Genomic DNA, 21,575 nt, shown 5'->3' with positions numbered 1-21,575 from the left:
TGAAACTTTATTTTTCCATTCTTCTACTTTGTGTTTAATCTGCCCTTCTCTAGTTGCATAAGGTGAAAATTAAGGTTATTATTTTGGTGGCAAATTTTGGTTAGTACAAACTTTAATATTTTTTATTTTTATTCAGTTCAAAATAATCTCTAATTTCCCTTTTTCATTTTTCTTTGTTCCAGGATTTATATATAAGTTTGCATTTAGTTTCCAAATATTTCAGGATTTCTCCAATATATTTCTAATATTTATCTCTATACTAATTCCATTATAGCCCAAGAACAGGATATAATGAGGATTTTTTAAAATCGGAGACTTGTCCACAGCTCAGAAGAGAGTCAATTTTGGTAGATGTCCTATGTACACTTGAAAAGAGTGTATATTCTCCTATTATTGGATGGACTGTTTTAAATGTCAATTGGGTCAAATTGATTTATGGTATTATTCCAGTTTTTTATATTCTTACTGATTTTCCGTCTACTTGTGCTAACAATTATTGAGAAAAGTATTGGACTCTCTGCCCCAAACTGTGTATTCTTATCTTCTTGTAACTGTGTCAGTTTGGATTTATGAATTTGTAAGTTTTGTTCCTAGAGCACAAACATTTAGTAACGAATGGCATGTTCTCTTGATTAATTAACATATTTATTAAGAAATATCCTCTTTATACCTTGTAATATTATTTGCTCCAAACTCTAATTGTTTTAATATTAATGTAGACACTCCAACTCTCTTTTAATTGTATTAAATATGTATTTTTCCATCATTTTACTTTTAACTTGATTTTTCTTTATACTTAAAATAGAATCATATAGTTCAGTCTTGATTTTTTATGCAAAGTAGAAATTATTGCCTTTTAATTGAGGTCTTTAATTCATTTATATTTAACAAAAATATTAATGCAGTTGGTTCAATTTTTCATCAATTATATCTATTCTTCACTCCCAGTTTTCCTCTTTCTCTGCATTGTATGAGATTTTTTAAAATGATTTCCTTTCCTTTGTTGACCTATTTCTTATAGCGCCTTCTGTTTTTAAAGAGTCAGAGTATATATTTTATCTATATTTAAGTGATTCTATACCACTACACTTGATATAAGAACCATACATACAAAAGTATAATTCTATTTCCTGGACTTGGTGATATTTTTGTTATATATTTTACTTCTACGTGTCTTATATTAATAAATCCCTTCAGTTCAGTTCAGTTCAGTCGCTCAGTCATGTCCAACTCTTTGCAACCCCATGAATTGCCACATGCCAGGCCTCCCTGTCCTTCACCAATTCCCAGAGTTCATTTGCTTTCAACAACCTATTATCATTTAAAGAAATTTAAATAAGATGAAATAAATTTCATTTTAACCCACACAATAAATGTTTCCAGTGCTTTTTGTTTCTTTTTGTGACTCAGGTTTCTACTGATACCATTTTCTTTTTTCGTGAAAGGATTTCCTTTAACATTTCTGGCAGTTCTGCTGATTGTTTTTTGATGATGATTTTTTTTTAAAGTTTTGATAGCTGAAAACTATTTTTGTCTTACTTTTAAAAGAGCATTTTCTGTGTGAAATTCTGAGTTATTTTCTTCCAATACTTTAAAAATGTTGTTCCACTGTCTTCTGACTTTAATTATTTCTGAAAAATGTATGCAAGAACTCTTTCTTCTTATGCTTCTGTATATAATGTATTCCCCATCCACCATGCCAGATACTTTGAAGATATTTTTCTTATCACTGTTGTAGTCTTTTTCAAGTTTCCTGGGCTTAAAGTTTGTTGACTTTCTGGATCTGTCGGTTTATAGTTTTCATCAAATTTGGAAAATTCTGGTCATTGTTTCTTCAAAAATTGTTTGCCCCTCTTTCCTTTTTTAAAAAAATTTTATTTATTTTAATTGGAGGCTAATTACTATACAATATTGTGGTGGTTTTTGCCATACATTGACATGAATCAGCCATGGGTGTACATGTGTCCCCCATCCAGAACCCCCTCCCACCTCCCTCCCTATCCCATCCCTCTGGGTTGTCCAAGTGCACCAGCTTTGAATGCCTTGTTTCATACATCGAACTTGGACTGATCATTTATTTCACATATGGTAATATACATATTTCAATGCTATTCTCTCAAATCATCCCACCCTTGCCTTTTCCCTCAGAGTCCAAAAGTCTGTTCTTTTCATCTGTGTCTCTTTTGCTGTCTCGCATATAAGGTCATTGTTACCATCTTTCTAAATTCCATATATATGTGTTAATATACTATATTGGTGTCTTTCTTTCTGATTTACTTAACTCTGTATAATAGACTCCAGTTTCATTCACCTCATTAGAACTGATTCAAGTGGGTTCTTTTTAATAGCTGAGTAATATTCTATTGTGTATATGTACCATAACTTTCTTATCCATTCATTTGCCAATGGACATCTAGGTTACTTCTATGTCCTAGATATTGTAAACAGTGCTGTGAAGAACATTGGGGTACACATTTCTCTTTCAATTCTGCTTTCCTTGATGTGTCTGCCCAGCAGTGGGATTGCTGTGTCATATGGCAGTTCCACTTCCAGTTTTTTTCTCCACACTGTTCTCCATAGTGGCTGAGAAAGTGAAGTTGCTTAGTCATGTCCGACTCTTTGCGACCCCATGGACTGTAGCCCACCAGGCTCCTCCATCCATGAGATTCTCCAGGCAAGAATACTGGAGTGGGTTGCCATTTCCTTCTCCAGGGGATCTTCCTGACCCAGAGATTGAACCCAGGTCTCCCAGATGGCAGGCAGATGCTTTAACCTCTGAGCCATCTGGGAAGCCCATACTAGTTTGCATTCCCACCAACAGTGTAAGTGGGTTCCCTTTTCTCCACACGTTCTCCAGCATTTATTGTTTGTAGACTTTTTGATAGCAGCCATTCTGACTGGCATGAGATGGTACCTGTTTGTGGTTTTGATTTGCATTTCTCTGATAATGAGTGATGTTGAGCATCTTTTCATGTGTTTGTTAGCCATCTGTATGTCTTCTCTGAGGAAATGTCTGTTTAGTTCTTTGGCCCATTTTTTGATTGGGTTGTTTATTTTTCTGGTATTACACTGCATGAGCTGCTTGTATATTATAGAGAGTCTTTGTCAGTTACTTCATTTGCTATTATTTTCTCCCATTCTGAAGGCTGCCTTTTCACCTTACTTATAGTTTCTTTCATTGTTCAAAAGCCTTTAAGTTTAACTAGGTCCCATTTGTTTATTTTTTCTTTTATTTCCATTACTCTGGGAGGTGGGTCATAGAGGATCCTGCTGTGATTTATGTCAGAGAGTGTTTTGCCTATGTTTTCCACTAGGAGTTTTATAGCTTCTGGTCTTACATTTAGATCTTTAATCCAATTTGAGTTTATGTTTGTATATGGTGTTAGAAAGTGTTCTAGTTTCATTTTTCTACAGGTGGTTGACCAGTTTTCCCAGCACCACTTGTTATAGAGATTGTCTTTTCTCCATTGTATATTCTTTCCCCCTCTGTCAAAGATAAGGTGTCCATAGGTGTGTGGATTTATCTCTGAGCCTTCTATTTTGTTCCATTGATCTATATTTCTGTCTTTGTGCCAGTACCATATTGTCTTGATGACTGTAGCTTTGTAGCATAGTCTGAAGTCAGGCAGGTTGATTCCTCCAGTTCCATTCTTCATTCTCAAGACTGCTTTGGCTATTCGAGGTTTTTTTTTGTAATTCCATACAAATTGTGAAATTATTTGTTCTAGTTCTGTGAAAAATACCATTGGTAGCCTGATAAGGATTTCACTGAATCTATAGATTGTTTCTGGTAGTATATTCATCTTTACTATATTGATTCTTCCAATCCATGAACATGGTATATTTCTCCATCTGTGTATTAATTTTATATCCTGCAACTTTACTATATTCATTGATTAGCTCTAGTAATTTTCTGGTGGATTCTTTAGGGTTTTCTATGTAGAGGATCATGTCATCTGCAAGCAGTGAGAGTTTTACTTCTTCTTTTCCAATCTGGATTCCTTTTATTTCTTTTTCTTCTCTGACTGCTGTGGCTAAAATTTCCAAAACTATGTTGAATAGTGGTGGTGAGAGTGGGCACCCTTGTCTTGTTCCTGACTTTAGGGGAAATGCTTTCAATTTTTCACCATTAAGGATAATGTTTGCTGTGAGTTTATCATATATGGCTTTTATTATGTTGAGTTATGTTTCTTCTATGCCTGCTTTCTGGAGAATTTTTATCATAAATGGGTGTTGAGTTTTGTCAAAGGCTTTCTCTGCATCTATTGAGATAATCATATGGTTTTTATCTCTCAATTTGTTACTGTGGTGTACCACATTGATTGATTTTGTGAATATTGAAGAATCCTTGCATCCCTGGGATAAAGCCCACTTGGTTATGATGTATGATCTTTTAAAAATGCTGTTGGATTCTGTTTGCTAGAATTTTGTTGAGGATTTTTGCATCTATGTTCATCAGTGACATTGGTCTGTTTTCTTTTTTGGTGGCATCTTTTTTGGTTTTGGTATTAGAGTGATGGTGGTCTCATAGAATGAGTTTGGGAGTTTACCTTCCTCTGCAATTTTCTGGAAGAGTTTGAGTAGGATAGGTGTTAGCGTGTCTCTAAATTTTTTGTAGAATTTGCCTGTGAAACCATCTGGTCCTGGGCTTTTGTTTGCTGGAAGATTTTTTTTATTACAGTTTGGATTTCCATGCTTGTGATGAATCTGTTAAGATTTTCTATTTCATCCTGGTTCAGTTTTGGAAGGTTATACTTTTTTAAGAATCCATCCATTTTTTCCAAGTTGCTGATAGTAGTCTCTTATGATCCTTTGTATTTCTGTGTTGTCTGTTGCGATTTCTTCATTTTCCTTTATAATTTTGTTGATTTGATTCTTCTCCCTTTTTTCCCTGATGAATCTGGCTAATGGTTTGTCTATTTTATTTATCTTCTCAAAGAACCAGCTTTTAGTTGTGTTGATTTTTGCTATAGTCTCCTTTGTTTCTTTTTCATATATTTCTGCCCTAATTTTTATGATTTTTTTTTTCCTTCTACTCACCCTGGGGTTCTTCATTTCTTCTTTTTCTAGTTGCTTTAGGTGCAAAGTTAGGTTATTTATTTGATTTTTCTCTTGTTTCTTGAGGTAAGCTTGTATTACTATGAACCTTTTGCTTAGCACTGCTTTTACTGAATCCCATAGGTTGTCATTTTTCATTTTCATTTGTTTCTATGCACATTTTGATTTCCTTTGATGTCTTCTGTGATTTGATGGTTATTCAGAAGAGTGTTGTTTAGCCTCCATATGTTTGTATTTTTAATATTTTTTCCTATAGTTGACATCTAATAATACCACATTGTGATCAGAAAAGATGCTTGAAATGATTTCAATTTTTTTGAATTTAATGATTCCATTAGATATATACTAATCTGCCTGAAGTTATCTCACAGCTCACTTACGCTATCTTTTTGGCTTTTTTCCTGTCTGTTTCATTTCTGACAGTTTCTGTTGTTATGTTTTCAGATTTATAAATTGCTGCTTGTGCAATGTCTAATTGATTGCTAATACTATCCAGTGTATTTTTCATCTCAGTTATTATAGTTTTCATCTGTAGAAGTTTGATTTTAGACAGATATTTTCAATGTCTCTCCTTAATAAGCTCAATATATTTTCTAGTTCCTTGAACATATGGAATGCAAGTAAAATAACTTTTAATGTTCTTTATTAACTCTATAATTTGTCATTTCTGTATCTGCTTCTATTGATTGAATTTTTCTCCTCATTATCAAATATATTTTACTTCTTCTTTGCATGCTGGTAGCTTTTTAAAAAGAATTTATTTATTTTTAATTGAAGGATAATTGCTTTACAATATTGGTTTGATTTCTGCCATATATCAATATGAAATAGCCATAGGAATAAACATGTATGCTGATAGTTTTTAACTGGATGGCAGATACTGCAAATTCTACCTTACTGGATGCTGGATACTCAGATGCCAATAAGCATTCTTGAGTGTTGTACTTAGATATAGTTAAATTACTTTTAAAGAGTTTGATCTTTTCAGTTTTTTTCCCCCACTCTTTATTATTTATTTATTTATTTTTACTTTACAATACTGTATTGGTTTTGTTGGGCAAGACTTCCCAAGTGGCTCAGTGATAAAAAAAAAAAAAAACCCACCTGCCAATGCAGAAGACGCAGGTTTGATCACTGGGTCAGGAAGATCCCCTGGAGGAGAAAATGGCATCCTATTCCAGTATTCTTACTGGGAAAGAAGAGCTTAGTAGGCTACACTCCATGGGGTCACAAAGAGTAGGAAGAAACTGAGCATGTGCGTGTGCATACACACACAAACACACACACACACACACAGCATTTAGTCTAATTTGCATTACAAATGCAAAACTGTTCTTAGTACTCTGTCACAGGCCCTGTGATTGATAAGGGTTTCTACTGTGACTGATAGGAAAAGGAACTATTCCCAGCTGTGTGTGAGCTTCAGGGATTGTTCCTTCTAATTTTTTCAAGGGGTTCCATCTCTGAAGACTTAAGAGGATCGCTCTGATAGCTCTAGAGCCATCTCTCTGTGCAGCTCTCTCCTCTCTGTTATATACCTGTAGCAATTGTAGCTGCCCTATCCTCATTGGACTCCCAGACCTGTCTTCTCAATCCAGGGAGAATGCAGGCTACGCAAGGATTTCTTCTATGTACACAGCGACCTGGAAATTCTCTCTAGGCAGAAATTTGAGTAACCAGAGTATCACTTCAATCATTTCACATCTCTTCACTGCCTGGTATTCAAGGTCTTGAAATTCTGGTTTCTGTCCAGTTTTTAAATTATTTCAGGTATAAGGGTACTGATCCTTTACCCTATCCTGGCTGGAAGTGGGAGACTGCCTATATCTTTTTAGAGGAAGAGGTCTATGGCTTCCATCAAGGAGTTATCAAGAATGAAGCACAAGCTGGAATCAAGATTGCCTGGAGAAATATCAATAACCTCAGATACACAGATGGCAGAATTAAAATTAAAAGACACTTTTAGAGGAACTAAAGTGCAAAGAAGAACTAAAGAGCCTCTTGATGAAAGTGAAAGAAGAGAGTGAAAAAGCTGGCCTAAAACTCAACATTCAGAAAACTAAGATCATGGCATCCGGTCTGATCAGTTCAGTTCAGTTGCTTAGTCATGTCTAACTCTTTGCAGCCCCATGAACTGCAGCATTCCAGGCCTCTCTGTCCATCACCTGGAGTTTACTCAAACTCCTGTCCATTGAGTTGGTGAAGCCATCCAACCATCTCATCCTCTGTCATCCCCTTCTCCTCTGCCTTCAATCTTTCCCAGCATCAAGGACTTTTCCAATGAGTCAGTTCTTTGTATCAGGTGGACAAAGTATTGGAGTTTCAGCTTCAACATCAGTCCTTCCAATGAACACCCAGGACTGATCTCCTTTAGGATGGACTGGTTAGATCTCCTTGCAGTCCAAGGAACTCTCAAGAGTCTTCTCCACCACCACAGTTCAAAAGCATCAGTTCTTCAGTGCTCAGCTTTCTTTATAGTCCAACTCTCACATCCATACATGACTACTGGAAAAACCATACCTTTAACTAGAGGGACCTTTGTTGGCAAAGTAATGTCTCTGCTTTTTAGTATGCTGTCCAGGTTAGTCAGAACTTTTCTTCCAAGGAGCAAGTGTCTTTTAATTTCATGGCTGCAGTCACTGTCTGCAGTGATTTTGGAGCCCCCAAAATTAAAGTCTGTCACTGTTTCCATTGTTTCCCCATCTATTTGCCATGAAGTGATGGGACCAGATGCCATGATCTTAGTTTTCTGAATGTTGACTTTTAAGCCAACATTTTTACTCTTCCCCTTTACTTTCATCAAAAGGTTCTTTAGTTCTTCTTCACTCTCTGCCATAAGGGTGGTGTCATCTGCATATCAAAGGTTATTCATATTTCTCCTGGCAATCTTGACTACAGCTTATGCTTCACACAGCCCAACATTTCTCATGATGTACTCTGCATATAAGTTAAACAAGCAGGGTGACAATATACTTGACATACTCCTTTCCTATTTGGAACCAGTCTGTTGTTCCATGTCCAGTTTTAACTGTTGCTTCCTAACCTGCTTATCAGTTTCTCAAGAGGTGAGGTCAGGTGGTGGTCAGGTGGTCTGGTATTCCCATCTCTTTCAGAATGTTCCACAGTTTATTGTGATTCACACAATCAAAGGCTTTGGCATAGTCAATAAAGCAGAAATAGATATTTTTCTGGAACACTCTTGCTTTTTAGATGATCCAACAAATGTTTTCAATTTGATCTCTGGTTTCTCTGCCTTTTATAAATCCAATTTGAACATCTGAAGTTCACGGTTCATGTATTGTTGAATCCTGGCTTAGAGAATTTTGAGCATTACATTGCTAGTGTGTGAGCTGAGTGCAATTGTGTGGTAGTTTGAGCATTCTTTGGCATTGCCTTTCTTTGGGATTGGAATGAAAACTGACCTTTTCCAGTCCCGTGGCCACTGCTGAGTTTTCCAAATTTGCTGGCATATTGAGTGCAGCACTTTCACAGCATCATCTTTAAGGATTTGAAATAACTCACCTGGAATTTCATCACTTCCACTAGCTTTGCTCGTACTGATGCTTCCTAAGGCCCACTTGACTTCACATTCCAGAATGTCTGGCTCTAGGTTGGTGATCACACCATCGTGATTATCTGGGCCATGAAGATCTTTTTGTATAGTTCTTCCGTGTATTCTTGCCACCTCTTAATATCTTCTGCTTCTGTTAGGTCCATACAAATTTGGACTATTATTGTACCCATCTTTGCATGAAATGTTCCCTTGGTATCTCTAATTTTCTTGAAGCTATCTCCAGACTTTTCCATTCTATTGTTTTCCTCTATTTCTTTGCACTGATCACTGAAGAAGGCTTTCTTATCTCTTTCCTTGCTATTCTTTGGAACTCTCATTCAAATGGATATATCTTTCCTTTTCTCCTTTGTCTTTCACTTCTCCTCTATTCACAGCTATTTGTAAGGCCTCCTCAGACAGCCATTTTGCCTTTTTGCATTTATTTTTCTTGGAGATGGTCTTGATCCCTGCCTCCTGTACAGTATCACAAACCTCCATCCATAGTTCTTCAGGCATTCTATCAGATCTAATCACTTTAATCAATTTCTATATAATCATAAGGGATTACCATATAATCATAAGGGATTTGCCAGTCCAGGTTTGATGCATGAGACAGGGTGCTCAGGGCTGGTGCGCTGGGATGACCCTGAGGGATGGGATGGGGAGGGAAGTGGGCGGGGGTTCAAGATGGGGAACACATGCACACCCATGGCTGATTCATGTCAATGTATGGCAAAACCACTACAATATTGTAAAGTAATTAGCCTCCAATTAAAATAAATAAGTTTAAAAATATAAAAAATTTAAAAAAAATTTAAAGGAAAAAAAAATCATAAAGGATTTGATTCAGGTCATACCTGAATGGTCTAGTGGTTTTACCTACTTTCTTCAGTTTAACTCTGAATTTGGCAATAAGTTCATGATCTGAGCCACAGTCAGCTCCAAGTCTTGTTTTTGCTTACTGTATAGAGCTTCTCCATCTTTGGCTGCAAAGAATATAATCAATCTGATTTCGGTGCTGACCATCTGGTGATGTCCATGTGTAGAGTCTTCTCTTGTGTTGTTGGAAGAGGGTGTTTGCTATGACCAGTGTGTCCTCTTGGCAAAACTCTATTAGCCTTTGCCTTGCTTCATTCTGTACTCCAAGGCCAAATTCGCCTATTACTCCTACTCCTCCTATGACTTCCTACTTTTGCATTCCAGTCTCCTATAATGAAAAGGACGTCTTTTTTGGGTGTTGGTTCTAGAAGGTCTTGTAGTCTTCATAGAACCATTCAACGTCAGCTTCTTCAGGATAACTGGTCAGGGCATAAACTTGGATTACTGTCATACTGAATGGTTTGCCTTGGAAATGAACAGAAATCATTCTGTCATTTTTGAGATTGCATCCAAGTACTGCATTCCGGACTTTTTTGTTGACTATGATGGCTACTCCACTTCTTCTAAGGGATTCTTGCCCACAGTAGTAGACATAATGGTCGTCTGAGTTAAATTCACCCATTCCAGTCTATTTTAGTTTGCTGATTCCTAAAATGTCAATGTTCACTCTTGCCATCTCCTGTTTGACCACTTCCAATTTGCCTCAATTCATGGACCTAACATTCTAGGTTCCTATGCAATATTGCTCTTACAGACAGCATCACTTCATGCCAAATAGATAGGGAAACAATGGAAACAGTGACAGACTTCATTTTGATGGGCTCCAAAATCACTGCAGACAGTGACTGCAGCCATGAAATTAAAAGACACTTGCTCCTTGGAAGAAAAGTTCTGACTAACCTGGACAGCATACTAAAAAGCAGAGACATTATTTTGCCAACAAAGGTCCCTCTAGTTAAAGGTATGGTTTTTCCAGTAGTCATGTATGGATGTGAGAGTTGGGCTATAAAGAAAGCTGAGCACTGAAGAACTGATGCTTTTGAACTGTGGTGGTGGAGAAGACTCTTGAGAGTTCCTTGGACTGCAAGGAGATCTAACCAGTCCATCCTAAAGGAGATCAGTCCTGGGTGTTCATTGGAAGGACTGATGTTAAAGCTGAAACTCCAATACTTTGTCCACCTGATGCAAAGAACTGACTCATTGGAAAAGATCCTGATGCTAGAAAAGATTGAAGGCAGAGGAGAAGGGGACGACAGAGGATGAGATGGTTGGATGGCATCACTGACTTGATGGACCTGTCTTGAGTAAGCTCTGGGAGTTGATGTTGTACAGGGAAACCTGGCATGCCGTAATCCATGGGGTTGCAAAGAGTCAGGCACGACTGAGTGACTGAACTGAAGGAGTTATCTTCCCCTTGCTAAAGATTATTCTGACTGGATTTGTAAATTATTATAGATTATTCTGAGTAGATTTATACTGATATGGATTTGTATTGTTTTCATGGATTGTCTCATATATTTTAATTTGTATCTGTTGTAGGAAGTGAAATTCAAACTGTTCCAATAATAAAAATCTTAGTCCTCTATAATAAATACATCACAAATTCAGAACAATATTTTGGAAAATGGGATACTCTAAGGTAATACAGGCAGATGGTACAGTTGACCAAAATGTAAAGCCTTAATCATATAAAGAAGTCAAAGCAACAAAATTCAAGCTTCTTTAGTTCATAAAGAAAAAAAGGAGGAGATGATAAATAAAAACATATGATTTAAATGAAAATTAGTATTACAGTATAAAAAGTATACACGGAGATTATTTTTATAAGTAACACAAAATAATCCAAAGTAAGTCTGTGAAAAGAGCTTGAATGTAGAAAGAACAAAGTGGAGTTGGTCAAATAATCATGTAATTTCACATCTCGATGATAAGTGAGAAAGATGCTTTTGAGTTTTGTCTGTTTTAACTCCCAGAATTTAATAAAAGATCTCTTGCTTTCTTCCAGTTAAAAAGAGAGAGAGAACTGTTTACCTAGTTAGGAGAATTAGAGAAGCTTACTTAATTGACATTTTTACTTTTATCTGAATTTTTCTGAATATTAAGGGAAGATTTTCCATATTTTGTCAATATTAACTCTAAACTTGAAGCCAGTAATTCTCTCAAGAGACCTAACATTATTGTTCTTTGTATATTTGCACTAACTACATATTTTCTGGAAAAGGAAGAGGTCTTGCTTACCTATCAATCTCTAACACTGATTATTATTGAGTATCACTTAGAGAAAATTCATTTGTTTAACAAATTCTAGAGTACCTGTTAAGTCCTACATGCTATGTGGGGTTTTTAGGAATGTAAAGGTGAGGAGAAATTGAAATGTGGCTGTTTTCTTCAGACTAGTGGAGAAGATCAACAGTAATTAAATTATCACACAAATAGAAGTGACATGAAAAATGAGGAGTACTGGACAGACGATTAGGTGACATCTCTTATACAAGCTATTTCCAAAGTGACTGATTAGGAAAATTCTACAATACAGAGACAGAGTTAGAGCCTCTAATTCTAAGTGCCAGAACCTAGCCTGCACTTTCAGAATGACTTCATTCAATACCTCACAGAGAATTTCCTTCAGAAATAACTTGAAAAGAGAATACCATGGGGGACTTCACATTATATCTTAGAACCTGGAAAAACTGACCCTACCTTCAAGAACAAAGGTTAAAAGTCATCTGCTTGGTGATCTCATGAAAGTGAAATACTCAAATAGGAACATCATACTCAAAGCCATTTTTTTGAGAATATGAACACTGAGACTTAATATAGTAACTCTAGACCAAATGCCAGAATGAAAGAAAATTATGAAATTGAAGAGTGTGTTCATTTATTTAGCAAATGTCTATTAAAATCTACTATATGCGGGTGTGCCCCAGACCCTGGAAATACAGCACTGAACGTTCCTGTGCACAGTAGAGGATGGCATAGGTGCAGCAACACAGGATGAAAAAGAAACAGACCACTTAGAGGCTTCTGAGTCTCTTCAAAGGCAGCCTCCACATGGGTGAAATACTTGTTTGCTCAACAAAGCAACCTGGACTCTTTACCCAACCAACAGAGATCAGAAAGAAGTCAGAAATAGTTCCAACATTTTGAGGTACATGGTATTCACTGCCTTGTTGACATTAGTGCCGCTTGCTACTCTTCTCTCCCTTTCTCGAGGGACTGTCCACTTGTTTAGCACAGAGGACCTTATTTGCTACCTCAGGATTCCAGAAAACTTACACATCCAGCATTCAACCTACAGAAAAGGGGAGATTTGGTCCACCTGTAATGTTTATCTACCTCTCTGTAGTAGCTTGAGCCTCTAAAAAGCAGCCAATATTTCAAAGCTAAAGCTTACCTATACCACAGAAGTAGGATAAAAATGTCCACAGCTAGTTTGCAGAGGTCCACTCCTGCATCCCTGATCATATGATTTCAAGTAAATCTCCAAATAAACAGTTCTGTCTCCTCCAAAGCAGCCTGAATGCTTCTCCAGGGGCAATTGGTTTTTATGTAAACTTTATTATGGTCACTACTATGCTTAGATGTTTCAAACTATAGATAAAAAATAACCTCTTTTACAAAAAAAAGAAGAAAGAAAAGAAAGAACTCTAACTAAATAGCTTCACAACAGACAGGTCATTTTAAGAAAAGACATCCAATTATATAGAATCTGATTGCTGGTAATAATCTGGACGTCTTAAGAAATTTAGCAACTTCAGCACAAAACACTTGAAGTGAACTATTAATGATAAAATCATCCCCTAGATTCAACGTAACTACAGTTGCAAAAAGAGTGAGAAGGCTTACTGATTCACTGTCTCTCCTGTTCCCAGTTCCCAATGACAAACACATCAGATAGCAAATATTAAGGCTTTGTTAAAATTAGAATTCATAGGAGAAGACTATTTTTCAGTGGCAACATTTGATTCAGTGGCAATATTTGATTTTTCAATTTTGAATCTTGGACTCTCTGAAAACATAGAACTGATGATATAAATACACAAGAAAAAATTTCCATTGTATCTATATATGTATGTATCTGTATATTTCACTTATGTAAGTCAAACATGAGAATTAGGCCTTGAACTAACAGACACTAACTTCAAGGTCCTTTGGGGAATGCAATCTTTTTATCTATAAATCCTTTCCCTTAAGGATATGAAGGTTTTCTGGATAAGTGTGTATTCCATATTATAATAAAACAACTCTAGTTATATATTTTTTCTTCATCTAGCAATAGCCTGAGTTTACAGTCAATTTGGAAAATTCTAAAAGCAGTCCATACCTCTGCCTTGAGCACTGCATTAAAACTCTCAGAGGAAACTTGCTAGTTCTCAGCAACGCATCTCTATTTGAAGGAGCTCTAAGCAGGAACAATGGAGACTGTTTTACACATGGACAGTGTGAATTCCTATCATGGAAAGAAAAGGCAAGTGGCATACTTTACTTCACTGCCTTCTCTGTAGAGCATACACACAGCTCTGTAAGCTCTGAGAGTGGTAAGCTGTCTCCTAGCAAAACCTTCATGGTGTATTGTATGATTAGCAATGTTGTTGGTGAAGGAATGATTGAAAGAATTTATGGCTTAGTTTGGTAAAGTTAAGTGAAGTCTCCATATGATTTCCCTAAAAGACAATGAGACTAAAATTCATCTTACTAGTAGGCAAATGAATTTCTGTGTTATGATAAATGGAGTTTCTTTTAGAGGTTGGAGATAACTATTCCTTTAGTTAGCAAAACCACTGTTAAGAGGAACAGATTTTCCAAGTCCTGAAAGAATGTTTTTCTGAGAAAAATGAGAGAGCATCATGATTTAAAAAAGAAACTATCACTCACAGATTCCTTTCCCATCTTCTTTTGCAGCCGTGTTTGCCACTGGACAGCTTGCATGACAATGGCTTCCCACCGTCTTTCAAGATTCACAATGATCAGCTGCATGGGCTGGTGGTCTGCGTTCAGGTTGCAGGTCTCCCGGTCATCCAGAAGATGTTGGCATAAACGCAGGATGGAGGCCACTCCGCGACGTCGCTGCTTGATTTCACGACAGAGGGACTGCAATGCAAAGAGGGACCACTCCATGAGCATTTACAGGACAGAGTTCCCTTAAACATGCAACATCCTCTTCCACCATAATTTTAAATTGTAGGGATATGCTCAACCACAAATAAATGGGATAATAAGGCCTCTGGGGTTACTTTTGGATTGTATATCTTCTACCTAAGTGATTTTTGCTTCATCTCATTCTTCTCCTCCTCCCCTCCTCTTTTTAAACTTATTTCTACATCTAAAATGTTGGGTCCATCTTTGATACCTAGGTGATTACCTTGATGAAATAAATCATTTAGGTCATATGAATGCCAAACAGATTGCCATGCTTTGCTTCAAGGTCATAGAAAACACAAAAGACAGAAAAGTCCTCCAAAATAAATGAGATATTTCCAAATTTTCTCCTAGATTCTCTGCAGCTAAAAGTTTACTTTTCTACAGACTGGAAATAAGTTAAATAAGATTGCAAAAAAACTGATATATAACAGCTAGTATTTGAAAAAATATGGTAAGCAACATTTCTCTTCCAAAACTTGATTAACAAAGCAATAATGTTTTGAAAACAGAAATTAGGATACAGGATGGTTATTGCATTATTTGTTAGTTGCTGTGTTTCTTATAATAGACATTCACACTATTTAAGAAGGATATGCATGCATCAAAATAACATTTTGCCCCCAGAAGCATTTGTATTACTGCAGTGACCCTAAGCTGAATGATTCAAGCAAAATAGTGGGCAAACATGTCTTAAAATATTGTATCTTTTCTTTGCCTACGGATAGTGTGTAAGTGATATTCTAATTCAAAGCCTTCAGGAGAAATGATGATTATATCCACAAACATCACTGAATTACTAATCTCCCTCTACCGCTACAATTGGACTGTTCTAACAGTTAACAGATTGCTTATTAATCAACAAGGGTAAACAAGACAATGCAATTTAATTTAGTGCTAGAGTTTTAATGCCTGAAAGTATTTGTGCTTAAAATGTTAATCTAGATAAGGCTTCATTAGAAGAAGTCTTAAAATGATTAAGTGCGGTTCACTGAAATGTGCACAGAGTGGTAGTAGATCAGCAGGTGGACGTTTCATACAGATGTTCCATTTATTGATATAATACATGCTATAGCCATTTAAACGACCCTAACTCAGTAATAGCTGGAATTCTATTATTTCTGTAATGAGAGAACCCTGTACCTTTAATATTTCTGAATTTTAAATAAGGAGAATGACAAATTCCCACACCTCTATTTATAGCAAAATATGACCAGGAATTTTATTATCCAATTTATACCAGTACAGCATTTTCAGTTATGTTTCTTGAACTTAGCCTTATTTATTTTCCTAGGGTTCATTACTATTTTCCTTATATAACTGCTGATAGAACCACCAGGTCTGACAAATTTCTTTACTGACACTATTCATTAGCTCAATGCTGAGTGGAGAGAAACTCCTACACAATCAAAGATAAAACTTAAAGAGTCTACCAAAGCAACAGGCATTGTTTCCATCTCCTCCTCCAATTCTGCTGACTTTCTCTTTTACATGCTTTCTCTCCTTCCCTCTATTTCCTTCTCTCTCTCTCACACATACACACATACCCTTCAATTTGCTCTCTTGCTCTAAAACAACTGTTGAGCCAGTCAAACTATTAAGTCCACTTAATATCTGTCAATTTTTCGCCCAAAGTTCAACACTTCAAGATGATATAATAATATAGCCAACTGGGATTGCTTCAAAAGAGTTCTATGAATATATATATAGAAGATTTTACTTTTTGTTTGTGCTTGTCATTAATTTGTTAAAAAAAGGGCGGGGGCTAGAAAATCAAAAGAGATGTTCCATGCTGCCAAATTGGATCTTGCAAAATTCTCTTTTAAGTTGCCTAAAATAATAACTGCATTTCTACAGCCAACAAAGAGTCCTGATGTTTCTTAGCTGAATGAGAATTTGCCAGGGATGGCAATAAAGGTATGTGTGGTGTTAGTCAGCACAGCCGCATTAGGTGATATTTACAAAGCAGCCCAAACAGGCTTTATTCATCTCACAGGTGTTTTCAGAGTTCTGAAACAGACATGTGAGGTGGCTAAGGGAAATTTTCACAATGCTGATTAGCCATAACTTTTAATATGAATCTAGAATGTATCCAGTATTTAAGTATCCAGATGATCCTCACTCTACATCTGAACCCCAGTCAGTTGATGGGTTTTAAACCATGTGTTGGGTGTTCTTAAAAATTGTTGACACTTAATATCAGATTTTTATGTCTCCATAATTCTGCAAATTTAAAAAATTTAAATATCCAAAGAACTCAGTGTATATTCTATATTAATAATTTCTCCTGTATGCACACTTTAGAAATAACACTACTTTAAAGAGGAGAGAGAGGAACACTGAGAATTTTACATGGAAACATATTTTTCAGTAATTTTTTACATCTAAGAGATATAATTGATAAAATTACATTCTTTTTACACAAATGTGTTTCCATGTCAACCATTAAAATATACATATTTATTTATAATCACAAACACATACTAAATAAAATCAGTGCATTTGCTGGCAATGTTTCTTAGAATCAGTAGAGTTCACATTATTTCTATGATAAACTATGTATAGAGAAATGTTAAATATAACTACATAGGAACAAAATGATTATTATAACTATCTTTGGCTTACATTTTTAGAGAAAAGCACTTTTAAACAGAAACCCAAGCTAAGCAATCTAAGTAAGTCTCAGAAACAAGATGAACTCATCCCTGCCTCCAGACCTCCTCAAATGTGTATTGTACCTTGCATCTGCTAGACATTATTTCAGGCATGGAGGCATCAAAAAAAGAGCAGGTTACTGTTCCCACTCTCAAGAACCGGAAGTCTACTGGAAATGGACTAAACAAATAAGTATGGTACCAAGAATGATACAGAGAGGTAAGTGCTAACAGAAGTTTGTGCAGGTTGCTATCAGAGGAGCCATGAAATCAGGGAAACAGTGTGAGCCAGACTGTCCAAGTCGGGTAGTTGAGGTTACAAGGACAGAAGGTCCAGTAGCAAGTAGTCTGGGACACTAGGAGTACCAGGCATGTTGGAGAAAAGAGAGAATGGAGCCCCTGGAAAAGGAAGTAAAGAACGGAAAATTCTGGAAGGTTTTGTTACACATACACATGTATCTATTATTTTTGAAACTTTCTCCCATTTAGGTTGTTACATAATATTGAGCAAAGTTCCCTGTGTTATATAGTAAGCCCGTGTTGGTTATCCATTCTAAATATCACAGTGTGTACATACATGTCAGTCGCAAACTCCTTAAGTATCCCTTCCCCCCACCTTCTTTTCCTAGTAACCATGAGTTTGTTCTCTAAGTCTGGAAGTCTTTTTGCTGTACACCTGAAACTAACACAACACTGTTAATCAATTATATTTATAATCCAGTATAAAAAGTTATAAGTTCTAGAGAAGATATGGAGAAAAGGGAACCCTCCTACATTGTTGGTGGGAATGTAAACTGGTGCAGGAACTGTGGAAAACAGTGTGGAAGTTCACCAAAAACCTAAAAATAGAATTAACATATGATCCAAAAATACCACTCCTGGGCACATATGCAGACAAACTCTAATCCAAAAGGGCACATGCCTCCCTAGGTTCATGCATGCATGCGTGCTAAGTCACTTCAGTCGTGTCCAACTCTTTGCAATCCTATGGAGGGTAGCTCGCCAGTCTCCTGTTGATGGGATTCTCCAGGCAAGAATATGGGAGTGGGTTGCCATTCCCTTCCCTAGGGGATCTTCCTGATCCAGGGATTGAACTCACATCTCCTGCTCTGCATTGTAAGTGGATTCTTTACTACTGACCCACCAGAGAAGCCCTAGGTTCTACTCACAATAGCCAAGACATGGAAACAATCTAAATGTCCATTGACAGATGAATGGAAAAATGATGTGGTACATATCTACAGTGGAATATTATTCAGTCATAAAAAATAATGAAATAATGTCCTTTGCAGTAACATGGATACAACCAGAGATTATCATACTAAGTGACATAAGTCAGAAAGAGAAAGACAAATATAATTATTTGTCTATTTCACTTATAGATAAGTGAAATATTTATTTCACTGATATGTGGAATCTAAAATATGACATAAATGAACCCATCTATGAAACAGACTCATAGACATAGGGAACAGATTGGTGGCTGCCAAGGGGAGGGATAGAGGGGGAGGTTATGGTTAGCAGATTTAAGTTATTATACATGGAATGGATAAACAACAGTTATACTACATAGCACAGAGAACTATATTCAGTATCCTATGTTAAACCATAATGGAAAATAATATTTTTAAAAGATGTATATATATGTATATATATACACATAAATATATAACTGAATCACTTTGCTATACAGCAGATTAATGCAATATTATAAATCAACTATACTTTAAAGTTTATCATTTTAATTTACAAAAAGAAAAATTTGGAAGATTTTTCATTATCGCCAGGTTTGAAGCACTGTCCTTGATATCCAATAAGATCATGCTGGTTCCTAAGCATAATCATATTACCTTCTCAGAAAAGTAGAAAGGGAAGAAGTGGGAAAGAGAATGTAAATATAAAGAAGGAGAATAATCGAAATGTCTAAGAGAAACAGATTCCAAACGCCTTTATATTTAGCTATCATTATTATTTGGTAATCTTTAGTCATTTTTTTCCTAAAGAGCTACCTTTGTTAGTATGGAGGTCATTGTCTTAGTATCACTTCAGAATCTTATTGTTGGAATATAGTTTGGTGTGATACTTTTAAGTCTCTAATGACCTACTTTATTTGCTTATTTTACATTTCCATTTAGTTTCTTCATGTTACTTTAAAAGTGGATTTGCTATCAAAGTTGAGAAGCACATAAGCAAAAATCAAAATTCCTAAGTTGTTTTTTCCTTTACAGTTCACCAACCCTTTAAAAATATCTTCTTGGACATGTTACAAGAGCGCTGTCAACAAATCGAAGGTATTTGTTTTACACTTACAAACTTGCAATATGATTTTCAATCCGCTAATGGTGGTACAAAGGGGTGTTTTGGTTTATCTGGGGATTTTCTCCTCTCCTGACCTGCTCTATGAGTTTCTTTGATAGCTGAAACTACTCATATTATGGAGCCAAATGTGATGTTGGTGTAGTTTTATTAACTGAAATAATAAATCAATTATTTTTTAAATTGTTATTGAATGGCTAAAAAAATTAATGAATCAATCAATGAATATATCTTTTCAGCCAGTGATAACTTTATATTATTCATATTTGCTTGATAATCTCCAGAATTTTAATATATTAAGAATGCTAATTGTTTGAATACTATATTTTGGGATTTTATACCTTTTGGTTATTTTTGTCAACTAAGTAATTTACCAACTAATGACTAACATGTTTGGCATTGAGCTAAATTAAATAGAAGCTTTGTTCTGAGAGAGTTTACATAGTAATAAAAACCTTGATGACTGTTTGGCACGTACAAGGCATCATACTGTTAATGCCTATAGCCAACGTATGAGAAGAATGTACAGCAGATGCAAAAAATGAGAGGCTATGATGGTACCTCTGCTGCTGCTGCTGCTAAGTCGCTTCAGTCGTGTCCAACTCTGTGCGACCCCAGAGACAGCAGCCCATCAGGCTCCCCCATCCCTGGGATTCTCCAGGCAAGAACACTGGAGTGGGTTGCCATTTCCTTCTCCAATGCGTGAAAGTGAAAAGTGAAAATGAAGTCGCTCAGTCATGTCCAACTCTTCGCAACCCCATGGACTGTAGCCTACCAGGCTCCTCCGTCCATGGGATTTTCCAGGCAAGAGTACTGGAGTGGGGTGCCATTGCCTTCTCCGATGGTACCTCTATGATTCTCCAAAAGATGCTTTTGGCTTGTTGGTTTGGAATCATCATTTGGAGGCAAGTTGGGAAAGATCACATGAATGATACTTCTTGTAGAAGTAAACATTTATTGGGTGTCATGTGTCAAACACCATACTTTTCATTACAGGATTGGTACTGGTGGATAAGAGGCCAATAATATGATGTGGTACCTGATCTTAAGGGCTCGTAAACTGGCTGTAAAGAGAAGACTCTTGGCTACTCACAATAAGAGATATTAATGCAACACAAAGGTTTTTGATAAGACCTAACCCATCAAGATATTGTAGGTTTTTAAGTGAGGTAAGTGAGGTAAATGTACCTTGTGAACAGTGAGGCTGTGACCCAAAAGTAACATGGAGTTGATATACATACTAAATTATGGGCACTGGCTTTGAAGATGAGAAAGATCATTACCAGCTAAAGTAGATAGTTGCTAGGTTTCTCCTCTTAGTAGTATTTTCTTAGTTATTTTTCACTAATTTCCAATACTAATAACAAATCTTTTGTATATTTCTGTATGCTATGCATTTTCTTAGGTATTTCATATGTATCAACTCATTTAATTCTCAAAATAGCACTCTGAGATCACATGAATGATATCGGCTTCTTGAAGAGGGTCTGAGACATACGTTACTGTCATCTACCTATTTTATAAATGAGATGACGGAGACACGAAGAGGTTAAGTATCTGACCAGTGATGACACAGTTAAAAAGTAGCAAATGATTTTAACCCATGCAGTCTAAATCAAGAGCCAATCCATGAAACTATGCCACACTGCCTTTCATAAGAGAGCTGAAGAAGCTTGCAAAATTTTGACATTTTCAGACCATCTCTGCCCCTGAGTCCTAATTAGAAGTGGTTGCAGCCATAAACTTACTGCCGATGAGAGGACCAACATCTTGGTTCATATACCTGTCAGGGGTTTATCTTATACCCATTCCTAATCCTGCAAATACAGTAAGAATCAGTAAACTATACAATTCTTAAGCCCAGGGAAGTTAAATAGCAGAGGTAGAAAAATACAAATTAATTCATTGAACAAATATTTAATAAACACATATTATGATGGGCACTGTTCTCAGTGGTTGAGATACATCAGTGAACA

The 21,575-nt window shown here is 36.1% G+C and overlaps 1 protein-coding gene across 3 annotated transcripts in view; it reads right to left on the bottom strand.

The window, feature by feature from the left end:
• The window catches only part of AKAP6 (A-kinase anchoring protein 6), a 410,046-nt gene that overhangs the window by 41,499 nt on the left and 346,972 nt on the right, over positions 1–21,575 (bottom strand). For all 3 annotated transcript variants that reach the window (XM_069559473.1, XM_069559474.1, XM_069559475.1), the window contains one exon: positions 14,366–14,581. In XM_069559473.1, the coding sequence (XP_069415574.1) occupies positions 14,366–14,581 (216 nt within the window). The remainder of the gene's footprint in view (positions 1–14,365; positions 14,582–21,575) is intronic.

This window comes from Ovis canadensis, chromosome 18 (assembly GCF_042477335.2).
Source record: "Ovis canadensis isolate MfBH-ARS-UI-01 breed Bighorn chromosome 18, ARS-UI_OviCan_v2, whole genome shotgun sequence".
NCBI classification, from domain to species: domain Eukaryota; kingdom Metazoa; phylum Chordata; class Mammalia; order Artiodactyla; family Bovidae; genus Ovis; species Ovis canadensis.
Note: the sequence above shows the minus strand (reverse complement) of the source record. Positions and strands in the feature narration are given on the sequence as shown.